The 13,419-nt window shown below is 44.5% G+C and overlaps 1 protein-coding gene across 7 annotated transcripts in view; it reads left to right on the forward strand.

Annotated features, from left to right (window-relative positions):
- Positions 1 to 3,033: 3,033 nt before the first annotated feature.
- The window catches only part of NTRK2 (neurotrophic receptor tyrosine kinase 2), a 202,789-nt gene continuing 192,403 nt past the window's right edge, over positions 3,034 to 13,419 (forward strand). For all 7 annotated transcript variants that reach the window (XM_048930850.1, XM_048930851.1, XM_048930852.1 and 4 more), the window contains exon 1: positions 3,034 to 3,367. In XM_048930850.1, coding sequence (XP_048786807.1) covers positions 3,159 to 3,367 — 209 coding nt within the window. In that variant the 5' untranslated portion in view covers positions 3,034 to 3,158. The remainder of the gene's footprint in view (positions 3,368 to 13,419) is intronic.

Below are 13,419 nucleotides of genomic sequence, written 5' to 3' on the forward strand. Positions count from 1 at the left end.
CATGTAGAAACAGTAATATTTTATCATACGTTCTTTGTGCCACTTGTAACACTGAATCTAATGGACTCCAGGCTCACAGCCATGCCCGTGGAGGAGTATCCCTTTCCCCTGCTCTGCAGGACAGCTGTGTGGTTCCAGGTGGAACACTCCCTTCATTTCAGACATGTTGTGGGCATCTTTTCTTATCTTCCTCCACCCCAGCAATCTATGTCATTAAGCTCTACAAGTAGAGATGGTGCTGTGAGCCCCAACCCTTCTACAAAAGGACTGCCATGTGCCCCAGCAATGCTTTTATGGAAAATCCAAGCCATCATCTATAACAGGTGCTAATGCTGCTTTCAAATGCATGCTCCAGAGTCATTTAATATGGACTCACAGCTCATCAAGTTCCAGATCTTATCTGTAGAGCTTCATTCTTCCAACACCATTGATCCATTGGATTACTGGATCCAAATGAGTGGCTCCACATAAAATTTTGACAGTTCTCAATTTTCTGAAAACCCAGAAAACAAACTTATGCCCATGAAATAGTGAAGTCCAGTATGAGCCCACACAAAATCAGGAAAATTGCAGCTTGTTGTCATGAAGTCATTAGGGATATTACCATGAGCATTTATTGCCTTTAAGATCTGATCCTGTGTTCACCGAGAAGAAATCAGGCATAGACCTGGAAGCAGATTTCTCCACAGAACAGTATTTCACATTCTGCAGTGGTTTCCAAAATTTGGAAGCTTAACTTCATTAGAGACATTTCCCCAGCTTTTTTTTTGTAAATAGCATCATATTGCCATTTGTGCTATTAATCTTCCAGTCTCTCTTCTCCTCTTTAAACACTTTCATCCAAATACTTTAAAAATCCCAACAAATACTGCATCTAGAACATTGTCCTATGATTTTTTTTTAATCTTACTTGCTATATTTCTATGAACATTTCCATTTAGAAAAAAATATCCTAATTTAAAACAATTAATGCCCCCTCCTCCCATTTTTTTTTTTCCAGAGTTGTGTTACCTACAGACAAAATATCTTGTGCTTGAATAATATTTTTATGATTTTTTCGCACTGCTGCACTATGCTGCATTATGTGGGTTTAGGACATTCTTATTGCTTGGGACTCTCTGAACCCCTCTTGTGTTTTATTTAGAAATGACAGACTGCTGGACCTGACAGGAATGATTTGTATTCTGAGTAGAAGACCTGTACACATGTAACCATTTTATTCAGATTTCTAATAGATTTGACGTAAATATGGTAACCTGATTGACACTATTTTAATTTACATATCTTTTTCCAGTCTTTACTCATTGCCCTATACAGAAGCATGAATCAGAGTTCCGGCGAGGTATGTCTGCAGCTGTGTTAGCAGGATGTTCTTTGAAAGCAGAACAGCCCTGACGGTGACTGTGTCAGGCCTATGAATGTACCCAGCAAGAACTGTATTTTTCCGTAGCCTGAGAAATGCAAATAGAACAGAGTGTTCAGTCAATTAATATGTGACATGTCAAATTGATTCACAAGCGCTTCCTAAACAGCACAGTGACAACTTGTTCTGTATCATCGTAGTGAAAATTCTGTGACCATTCTTTCTTTAACTCAGAGGTGGAACCCTGATCTACTCATTTCAAAATACACAGCCCTAGCAATTCAGTAAGAAAGGGCCATCACCATCTTTGAATATAATGGCATGTAGGCAAGCAAGCAGTCTGCCAACCAATGAGGCAGTGACTGCCCGGCATTTATCAGGACACGGGGAACAGTGACTCGGAAACGACAGAACAGCAACACCGCGATCCCCAGTTTCCCCGACCGCTCGCTCGTTGAATCTGCAAACACATGACACGCGTGTAGATCAGATGTGTACCCAATGATAACCCCCAGCTCTAGGAGCCCCCATAGCCGGGCGCCGCACGGGCCGGGAGGGAGCGGGTGTAAACGACGGCCGGCGCCGATTGTCGCCGGTGCCGCGGAGCTCCGCGGGGCGGCGGCCGCGGGCGCGGTGTATGGCGGCGGCGGGACGCGCGGTGGCGCCTGCGGTGCGCGCAGCTCCGGCCACTGCGGCGGGATCCGGGCGCAAAAATCGCTGCGGAAAATCCGCACCCTGAGAGGGGAGGGGGGGGAGAGGAACATGGGGACGTTTGTGGGGGAGAACGAGAACCAGAGTGCTGAGCTGCCGAGGGATGAACAGGGCGTTCCGGGGAAAGAGAAAGGCCGCTCATCTGCCGCCTCCCAGGGATCTTAAGGCATCCTCATTTAGCGCCCCGAAGCCAGGGGTGCCGTCGCCCCCGCCCCGGCAGCTGCCCGCTGCCTCCCGGCAAAGTGTTCCCACTCCGCTCCAGCGTCCGCACCTGCGGCGGGGCGGTCCCACATCTCCCAGGGGTGCGTGAGTGTGCATGAGTATGTGTGTGAGCGAGTGTGGCTGTACACGCGAGTGAGCGAAGGCTTCGGATCAGACTGCCTATTGGTATCTCTCTCTTCGGCACCCTCCCTCCTATCCTCCTCCCTCCTCCCTCCCTAGTTGCTTTTGTTCCCTTTTTTTTTTTTTTTTTTTTTTTTTTTTTGGATTTCAGATTTCAGGCTCATTTTGTGGAGTTTCTGCCCCTCTCTGCGTCAGCTCCACGTCACTTTGCCGGCAGCTCCCCGGCTTGGGCTGGGAGCAGGAGCTAGGGCTGCTTTATTATCAGCTGGAGGGAGGAGGAGACGGTGCGTGAAGCGGCGAGCTCGGAACCCCGAGCCTCGCCGCCGCCGAGGGCTGCGCCCTCCCTCCCCGCCCGCCTCTCTCTCGCGGGCAGCGATACCCGAGCCCCCGCAGGTAGGAGCGCAGCCTCCGCCACCTGCCCCGACCGCTCCACTCGGAGCGTTTTGCAGCATCATCGGGAGCCGCCGCGGGGGCAGGCGGCGCCGCTGCCCGCCCGCGGGGCCGGGGCAGGTGTCACGCCGAGTCCCGCTCGCTCGAGTCCCGCCGCTCCGCAGCCCCGGGCAGGCACCGCGGCGGGGCGGCTGCGGCTGCGGCGCGGCGCGCCCATGTGAGCCCCGGCCACGGAGTGCTGGCCCGCGGCGCAGAAGGCTGCGCACCCTCCCTCCGGGCGTGTGCCCCGACAGCGGCGGCGGCGGCAGCAGCGGGAGGAGGCAGTCGGGCAGCGCTGGAGTAAGCGGGAGGCATGGTGTCCTGGCGGCGGAGGCCGGGTCCCGGCCTTGCGCGGCTGTGGGGCTTGTGCTGCCTGGTGCTGGGCTGCTGGAGGGGCGCGCTAGGCTGCCCCGCGTCCTGTCGCTGCAGTTCCTGGCGGATCTGGTGCTCGGAGCCAGTGCCGGGCATCGCCTCCTTCCCCGTGCCGCAGCGGAGCGCCGAGGATGACAATGTCACCGAGATGTGAGTACGGGCCGGCCTCGGCTCCAGTCCGGGCGCGGCGGGCGGAGGGCAACTTCCCCGCGCGGAGGTGCACTTGTTCCGCGGGCAGCCGCGGTGGCTGGGAGCCCGAAATCCCGCTGTGATTTAATTGCACTCGACTTGCCAGCGATTCCCTTGCGAGCCCACTGGGATGATAAATCCCCATTGCCGCGATGCGGTTCCCCGCGAGCGGGACGGGAGGTGGGTGCGGAGTCGCTGCCGGCCGCGGAGCAGCGCGGAGCGGGGTGGGAGCCCGGTGTTGCATCCAGTCCTGACCGATCCCGGGGCGAGCGCAGCCCCCAGCGCACCTCTGCAGCGGACCCGGAGAAGGTCTTAAGTTATTGATTTATTTTACTTTCTCGCCCCCAGTTTAATCCTGTGAGCTTTAGTGGGATTTCACCCTCTTCACTGTCTCTTCACTTGTACCTTATTTCTGTTAGGGGAAAAAAAATAAAAAAGAAAGGGAAGGGATGCGGCACATTCTGAGAAAGAGCAGCCGCAAACTGTCTCCCCTCCCAGAGCCATAGGAGTGCGAGCCTGCTTTGCCCTTCTCAGTAAGTTGGCCCCTAGCCTGCAAGGGAACGAGCCCGGTGCTTTCTTAGCGAGTGATGGAGGATTAGGAAACCCATTAATAGTGAGCAAAAAGTTTTTTCTGTCTCAACCTGTGTGTGACTTCCATCTCTGCTTGCCAGCAGCTGATTCTGGTAAGGGAGTTGTATAGCAATTCCTGCTCAATCCTGCATCCTCTGACAGCCTGGCACTGAGGGTCATCTGCATGCCTTAGCTGAGAAAAGGCACAAGGACACTTGCTGAACAAAAATGTTGGACACGGGGGTGCGGATGACAGACCTGGGGGGAAAGACTTCTAAATTTGCTTTTTCCATCTCTTTCTTTCCCGGGTCCTGTTGTTTCCAGATTTTTTCACAAAAATTCACAAACGTTTTTTCACGTGACAATTTTATTGTAAAAGCTTCTGGAATATTTTTCCCTAAATCCGTACTGATTTCTCGCAGTTTCATTTCTACTTCCTTCTCCTCTTTCTCAGATTTCTTTAGAACCAACACAAAAATGACACAAAGTGTCGTGTGACATTAGATTAATTCAATAGCCTTTGGGCTACCTTTCTGCAGATTTTGGTAGTCTGTTTGCTGCATTTCCCAGAGAGTTTAGGGGAAAAAATGGGGGCTTTCATCCCTGCTGTTCCTCTGTAGCCTATCTTTAGTAGATTTTAGGACCTACAATATTTCCAAGTTCTTACATCAGGTATTGTTTCAGATGTTTGCTTAATATTCAGTGGATTACTTTTTTAAAAAAGATTGCTTCGAACTATGAATCACCGCTCATTTTCATAGGCTTTCCTAGGCTTATTACTTCATAATTCCTATTTGGAGGCAATGCAGCAATTTCCCCCTAGAATTTAAAATCTATTTAAAAGGCCAGGGAAAGAAATGCGTACATAAATTTGTACTCCATCCATGACCAGCTTGAAACATGTCTAGTCATTTTGCACTGGTGCTTCTTGCTTTTATTGTGCCCTGTGTTTTTTTCAGCATTGCTGTCTTTACAGTTCTGCTCAGTTTTTACTGTATCATTCTGTGACATTGCATGTTGTCGTGTTTGGTGATCCAAAAATAATTTTGACTCATGGATTTCTCAGGAGATGCTGTGGCACGTATTTAAGACGGTCTTTCCCAGAGTACTTTTAACACAGAATGTGAAGGCTCTTCGATGACTTTGTTGACATAAAAGTTGGTCTGCAATGGCCATCATATTATTTTGTGAGAATTTAGTGAACAGTAAATATGTGAGAAAGTGGTTCTTATATGGTAGATGCAGATTGTGAAAACATCTTTTTAACACTGCATACCCTGCTTTATTCTAGCTAAGAAACCTGTCTAATAGACTGAAGCATTACATTTTACTTACAAAGCATGAGACCTGATTTTACTTTTTTGTGCTCTGTAGATACAAGAGCACAATTCTGTTCATCTCCGGTGGAATTACTTTTGGTATGAATAAGAGTGAGAAGAGCATAAGACTATTTCTGGTAATTTGTCCCCATCTATTTCCCACATGCCTGTTGAGACCAATCCTCCTTTTATCCCTCATGCCTTCCTCTCGACTGGAGTGGATCTGGCAATCTTAGGCAAGGTGTCCACTGACTGCTTAAAGTCCCACACCTAGGCTCTGGGGTTTGGCGAGAACCATATGGTTCAGGTGGACACATAACCCTGTGGTGGTGCAGAGGGCTGGCTGCTGAGCTGGAAGGATGCGAGGGGCAGCAGGGTGTCCCCTTGGCCCTGGGAGCTGGGAGAGAGATGGGTGGTGATGGTAGGAACAGCAGACCCACAGTGCTGTGTGCCCATACTGTCCCGCGCATGGAGGTTTGTCTCCGTCGTGGCCCACAGGCAAACGGCAGGTTAAAGCCCAATGAACCCACTCCTACCAGTCCAAGTGTAACTGTATTCCTGCTTGGATCTGCATCTAAACATACAGAAATCAGCAGAAAGACCTCTAAAGCATCAGCCATGTGAAGCCCGACTGCTGCAACTCAGTGTAGGAGGGCATAGGAGTATTTCTGCCTGGTGCTTTTCTTAGTCATCTTTCTCACTCTTTCCCTTCCTTGTTGTTTTGCAAGTTTTCTAATTCTGAGGAATAAGAGACAGACTCTGGAAATGCTCTGCCTCTCATAAGGTTTTGGATTTGTTTGTTAGAATGCTGACATGGGCTGGTCTTGATCTGGAAAGCATATGCCAGTGCTAAAACTGCTCATCAAAACGGAGCTCAATCATAATAATTGTTTGGTAGCGCTGATACTACTGGAGATAAATGGTACTCCAAAGTGAAGCCCTACATTAAAACAGTGATATCAGTCACTGAAGCTCATGCTAAGAGCTGAGGAACAAGAGTGGTGAGAGCAAAACAAGTGTATGAGCATTGTTAAATCCAGGCACTACAGCAGATAAGTAGTCCTCACTGAGATCACTGGAGCAAGAATATTAGTAGGTAGTAAATTACTAGCATCAAAAGTGTTCAAGACTTTTTGTGGAAGGATCAGTCTGATACTTTCTCATTAAGAAGTGTGTATTGTTAGTATATGTCAGCAAGTGTGACAGTTCATAGATCTTGATTTCAAAGAAACTCCTTGCGCTGTTAGTGTATTCCTGGCCCAGTTTCTGGTATCAAGTCATTAATACGTTGACTTATGATTATTCAGGTAAATGGAATTTGAAATTAATTGGTGTGTGTCAGGAAGAGTTGCTTGCCAGCAAAATAGTAGGTGACTTCTTCATGCTTGCCTAGTAGAAGAGAGAGGTGATTGTGTATTGCGTACGTTTCAAAACCACAAAGTAAATTACTAATGCAGTTATATAAAGCACTCTAGAATTGTTAATAAATAAGACAGGATAAGTAATTTATAGAGTAAATTATTTAACAAGTCACGTGAGCTTGTGCTAAAAAAAAGGCATATTGAAATTCATCTGAAGCTCAGTGCTGTTGGTATTTTGGGTCTCTTTCATTTCAGATTTCTAGACCGTTGTAGATTAAATATAATGTAAAGTTATAAATATAATGTAAATCTAGAAGGTTTCTCAGCTCCTAGCCTTTTCTTCCTCAAAGGAACTGTTGGCTCTGCAGTGTTAGTTGGCTTAGCTGGATTGAAAAGCTCTTTCTAGTGGCTTGGAGTTATACAGTAAAATACAAGGCACTGGGCTACAAATTATTAAAGAGGTTTTGGACACTGGTGATATAATAGCTCATTTTAGGAATTTGTCACTTTTTTCTCATCTTTCTTTGAAGTTTTAGGTGATGGGTTAGGGTAAGTTTAAAGTAAGCATTGTGAAAATCCGTTTTTTAATTTCCAGACTCTAAAAACATTTAAAAGATCATAAATCAAAGGGTTCTGTATATGCTGGGTATTGTTGCTTTCAGGTCGCCTTCTCTATGGCATGTTTTATTCCTTGTCCTTCCGGTTGGTAAGGAGCGATGGGGCTTCTGGGGGCTGGCAGAGGCTCTCTCCAGCAGGCTGAGGCGAGTTGGGTGAGTGCAGCATCCATCAGGAGGTATTCAGTCTTGTGTAGGAGTGGGCTGGCGAAACACTGCCTTTGGTCGCTCGATTTTTAAGAGATGTTTGAGATTTATACATGAAAATGAAGGCCATTTCTTTGGATTCAAGACTTTACTCTTGAATATGCTGTTTTCAAGAGGCTTGCATTTCCTCCCCTACTAATGGGAAAACAGAGGGCTAGGCAGTCCAGCCTCAGATATGGTTAGGATGGCATTTTCTCTTTTTTTTTTTTTTTTTAATGCTAAGTGAAAGGGGGACAGCAGCATAGCAAGATTCCAGATCTCAAATCATGATAAAATAAAATTTTTTATACAACTAAACAAGAGTCCTATTTCTACATTTTGGATTTTGTTGTCAAGTAAGAGGAAAAAAAATCTTTATGGATTATGCTTCTCTCTCGTCCCTGGTTGTCATCTCTCACTGTGGCAGTGTCTAACAACACATTGATGATGGTGGCTAGCATAATCTCCTTGCCCAAGCTGGATGTGTATAGCAGGTAATGAAAAGTTACAAACGACAAAAAATGAAGCAGGGAACTCTAAAAATCCTAAAAACCCTCTCAATACTTACTGATGTTAAAAGTATATTTAGCTTGTCACATCTCAAAAGCCTCTCTTTGAAAGCTGTCTTTTAAAAAGTGGAGCACTGATTGTATTAATTCACATTATTTCAAGTGGAGAAATAAATTTACAGACGTTTGAAAGCCATATGCCCGCACTGCTCTGTTACTGCACACTGTTTGTGTTTGCTAGGATCTTTTTATAGAAATGTATGTAGGCACAGAGGTGCTATTGAAATCATGTATATTGGGTATGCACTTTAATTCAACTTTTGATAGTGAGCCTATATTTTCAGAAACCACATAAAGCAAACGAAGCTTAAACTCCACTGAAATATGTATATGGAGATACTGTTTCTTACAGAGCTTCTATTAACATAACATTGAAGAACCATAATGCACTTATGGGAAAGAAGCCATGTCATGGATATTCTGTTGTGAATATGCAATTTTAAAAAAATTTCCTGGAAGAACATGACCTCCACTGAATGTTGATTATCAGCAGAAGTTATAGCTGGAACTATTAAATATATTTCACACCAATTCATCTATTCTTGTTTCTGACTTAGTCACTGTTAGGATGTATTCCTGAAGATCAAATTTCAGGTCAGTATTTCTTGGTTCCCAGACAAGGCTTCAAGAAATACACCTTTTGCAGAACTAGGAGAAAGTGGAGCAAGTAAGCCCAAGGCATTTTAATCTCCAATCTCTAAATGATGTGACTTGAACCAACCTGAACTGATTCTAATCCAGCCAGGTGCTCTGACAGGTGCTCTGATGCCTTTTATTTAAGCGAAAGCTGATGCTCAGATGAGGCCTTGTTAAAGTCAATGGCGAAACTTGACAGAGCTGATATTCCACCAAGGCAGAGTAGAAGACACAAAGGAAGAATGGCAGTGACTTTTTCAGGTGTTTTCCTACCTGTTTTACCCTTAGGACAGAAGGGGCCTATTACTGCTTTACTTGATGTATGTTTCTCTGGGGTTTTCTTGGCTTCCCAGCATTTTCCTACCCTCTGAAGACTACATACGTTGAATCAAAAGGACACCAAGATGGAATGCTTTAGAAGGATGCTTCTCAATTTTTCACTAATTCTTTATTGAAATAAACCTGCACAGTGCTTCCAATGTGCAAAATAGTGGTACCTGCAGTCACTACAGAAGCTTTTGCTGGATCCACAGAGAATACATGGCCCACTATTTACGTCCACCTGGTATTTAAATAAAGGCATAATGCATTAATCAAAGTTACTCCATTGCAGAAACATAACATCACTGAAAGGACAATACTCCTGGGCTTCCATGGGAGCTCTGCCTCGGCCCAGGCGAGTTCACTATTTTTCCTCATGGTTTGACATCTGAGCCAAAAGAAATCTCTCAGTTTGAGACTTGTTGATTTATTTTTACTTTTTTATTTCTGAGCCTACAAGTAAAAATAATTAGGGCCATATTCAGCTGATATCCAGTGCAATGCGTATTACACAATCAGATGCTTTATCCCATATGAAGTGTGTATAGGACGTGACTTTTCCCATTCTTTTGCAACAACTGTCTGATTTTCTAAATGCCAGACAGCACAGCAAGCGTATGTGGATAAATCAAGTGCACATACTGGGCATGTCAGACTGACGGGCATGCACTGAGAGACTTCACAGCATGTGCTGTGAGTGTCACGCGCTGGACTTGCTCAGCATGTCTGGGAACGTCCTAGGCTGCAGCATTTAAAATCTGGTGACTCCTTGCAGACTGCACTGAAGGTTCTTAATGCATCTGGCTGCTCTCCTGCCAGCAGTGGAGAGCGCGTTTCTTCCAGGAAGTGATTCAGGAGGCCAAATTAGATTCCTGCTGTGAATTACCTGATGGAGACATCCTCTGCCTCCACTCTCTGCAGAGAACCTGGGGGGCTTGGTTCAGCGAGGTGAACAGAAAAGCACAACTATTCCTCCAGCAAGAAGTGTCAAGCTGTCGAGTGAGATGTCTGCGTGGCCCAACCAAACCTCTTCCATGAAGCATGCTGGGACTGCACAGCTTGAAGCAGAGTGCGGGTCTGAACCTGGGTCTTGCATGTCAGCATTGTAACTGTAACATTGTCCTGTATGGCATACAGATGTGGATTTGCCTCAGTTCTTCCCGTCTGAGTTGCCTTACTTGATGTGGAGCATCTGAATTGCTTTTGGGCCAGAGAGGACAGTCTGTTAAGCTAAATGACCACAGTGCTTGTGCAGGGGAAGGCTTGGTCCTGTTCCTGCTTCACAGAGAGTTCAGTTACAGCAGAAAGGGGAGCTGCACAAACAGGTATGGCTGAGGCTGCCCTCTCTCAGGTTGCATAATGGTATGGTGTCCTTTGAGAGACTTCCCTTAGGAGGAGGTAAGAATTGAACCCAGTGCTCTGGACAATAGTGGACAGCAATATCCATAATTTCTTTCCAGCCTGTGGCCTGCTACCTCATACAGACAGGCTTTTGATCTGATTTTTAAACCAACAGAACCTATTTGGTGATTATGGGTCTAGTTCAAGAGGGTGAAATTCCATTTTATTTTGTATAGGCAGGTGAATAGGATATTGGTTATTCATCTCCTGTTTCCTCCTCCAGACTCACGTCTTTCTAATTTCTAATAAACTGTTTTTTGAACATGTTATGTGTACAGTAGTCCTCACCTGGTGAACACGCTACCCTCCTGCTGGGAGCAGTTCTATTGACTTTAGTGGGACTAACTAGTGAACTTAGGCATACAATGAAGTATTTTACTCGCACAACTTAAAGTGGAAGGAATGTAAATATCTTTTGAATACAGTGTATTGCACACTTACACATGTACACAAAATGTTAAACTTTTCAAGTTAGATTCAAACGTATTTACAAACATTTTGAATTGGCACGTTTGCATGTGACTTTAAGGCACTTAACTAGAAAGAAATATTAAAGCTGGATGCTACTTCTGTAGGCTTTTCTGTTTCTTTTGTTTTTATTTTTTGTTTTTCCTTCAGTTTTAGCAATCACTGCAGCTGCTGTACTGTGTTTGTGTGCAGTGGCTGCCTTGTTGCCTGGAGCCTGTGAAGTTTGGCGGATGTGGACCTAGGTGGCACAGCTGCAGAAATATACCACTTGTTCTGGAAGTGAGAGTGGGTGGAAGAAAGATTGTATTGATCTTTCCTGCCTTGAACACTTCTCCCAGCCCTCCATGGCATTCTGTCTGTAAAGAGAAAGGGCACTCGGTCCTTCTGTTGGCTTGGTCTGATTATATGGACAGAATCAGTCTGCTATAAAATACTTCCATCTCTTGTCATGACATAAAATGAACAATTTAGCATGAAGCAGTTTTTCTCTTCACAGAGGTTGTCTGAAGTGAAAGACTTAGGGGATGAGAGTCCTGAAAAGTTGGGGATGTCAGCAAAATGTCTGGCTGACACCTGCTTATGTAATTGCAGGTGAACACTTCATCCATCCTGGGAAAGGGATGTGCTGCAAGGTATATAGATTGCAGGAGCACTGAAAGGTGTGTGCAGAAATGTGGTGTGGTTGCAAGAGCCTTAAGAATAAACTGCTGACAGATGAGAAAAATGTTGATCTACTCCTAAGCAGTGGCAGGGACAGAAGATAATGGAAGGATGCTATGAAAGCACTGGTGGATAAGGAGAAGGTGAGTTTGCAGAAATATTGGAAAAGTTGGAGGAAAACTGTAGAAGACCAGTCTTTCAACACTAGCTGTGAAAGAGGTATACGAAAAGCAAGTGTATAGTTTGAAGGGAAAACAGCAGAAAAGCTGATCAAAGATTAGAAATAATGTCAAAATTGACAGTTAGAAAAGAGTAGATTTTGCTAAAGTGTAACAGTGAAGTGTAACAGTAAATGAATGCAGTGATAAATCAGATTGATCTCATTTTAGCAAAGGCAATGTGTATAGGTCAAGCAACAGAATAAACAGAAATACAAATAGAAACCTGAAGGAAGATACAGTACAGTGGTTTGTGCGTATCACTGCATGGGAGGATTTTCCGAAAGTCAAATTGGACAAGTACAGAAACAGAAATTTATGGAAAAAGAGGCTGTAACATAGCAGTCAGCACAAGTGATAGAAATACGGTGGATCCTGACACGTGTTCAGACAGTGTAACAAATATATCATTATGCTAATATAAGCAGTGCAAGTAGGAAACTACTTGCATTAAGTGAAAAATAGGATGCTTCAAGTGAAGAAAAGTGCTATCTTTAGTTGTAAATTAGAAACATTGGCCAATTAAAATGAAGAGAAATACAGGACAGAGAAAGTAATAGAAATAAGTATGATAATAGAAAGAGGAGACTGCAGATGTGGAAGAGCAAAGAGTCCCCCTGGAAAGCTTTAGCAAAGTACTTATAATGCTGTTTAAACCTTCTTTGAAAAAATGCTGTGGTTAAATAAAAATAATAATATTGGTACTGACATACATTAGGTGGCAACATGTTCTGGGCCTAGAGGAGCAAACAAAACAATATTATGGTAACATAATATGAAGATGTATTTGTGTATATCTTCCATTAAAATACAGTGTAAAGCTTGGAGAAGACAGACCTGCACTGAAGTCTACCCAAGATGTTTCACAGGTCCTGAAAAGGAGACTAAGAAATGAATTGTGAACCACAGCAGCAGACAGTATCAGTTGAAGATTGGAAAAACGTCTACCTGCTGAGTTCTCTGTTTAGTAATCACAGAGAAAAGTGATAGAGATTATTACCACGTGTGTAGACTTTCAAGACTTAAGTAAAAATAGGGGAAGAATTACTTTTGATAGCTTATGGAAAAGGGAATATTATCTGAGATGTCAGCAGTCAATTTATTTAGCAAATTTAATCTATTAAGAGGATATACGTGGATTTTCCTGAATAGATGCCCTCAAGTTTTGTAGTTTCACTTCATCATTTGAAAGTACTGCCTTTTGATCTGCATTTGGCAGGAAGTTGTGCTACACACAGTGAATGGTGAAGTGCCAAGTAGAGCAGGTATTCTTGATCAGAATATCATGAACAGAATATTTGATATTCCAAGATCTGGTAATTTGAAACCAAATAATGCGAAGTGTGGATTTCAACTAGTGGAGGTAAATGTAGAAGGCAGACTGATCTCAGAGGGAATTTCAGAGGGAATATTTCATCTTAGATTACAAGCGCTGCTCCAAAAGAAATGCCTCCCATTTTATTATGTTGGCCCACAACATTAGCAGCAATGTTGATGGTATGGCAGTAGAGGTTGAACCTTCCCAGCAATATTCCCTTACCTTTTGTCACCACGTGACAGATGGCAGCAGAGGAGCAGTCAGACAAAATGGTGTCTGGCAATGGAGTACATATGCGGCAAAAGTCTGTCACTGAATTCCTCTAAAATTGGAATTGGAAAAAATTGCTCCTGTTAACATTTGTTGATGCTT

The sequence above is a fragment of the Lagopus muta genome, chromosome Z, assembly GCF_023343835.1.
Source record: "Lagopus muta isolate bLagMut1 chromosome Z, bLagMut1 primary, whole genome shotgun sequence".
In the NCBI taxonomy this organism is placed as follows: domain Eukaryota; kingdom Metazoa; phylum Chordata; class Aves; order Galliformes; family Phasianidae; genus Lagopus; species Lagopus muta.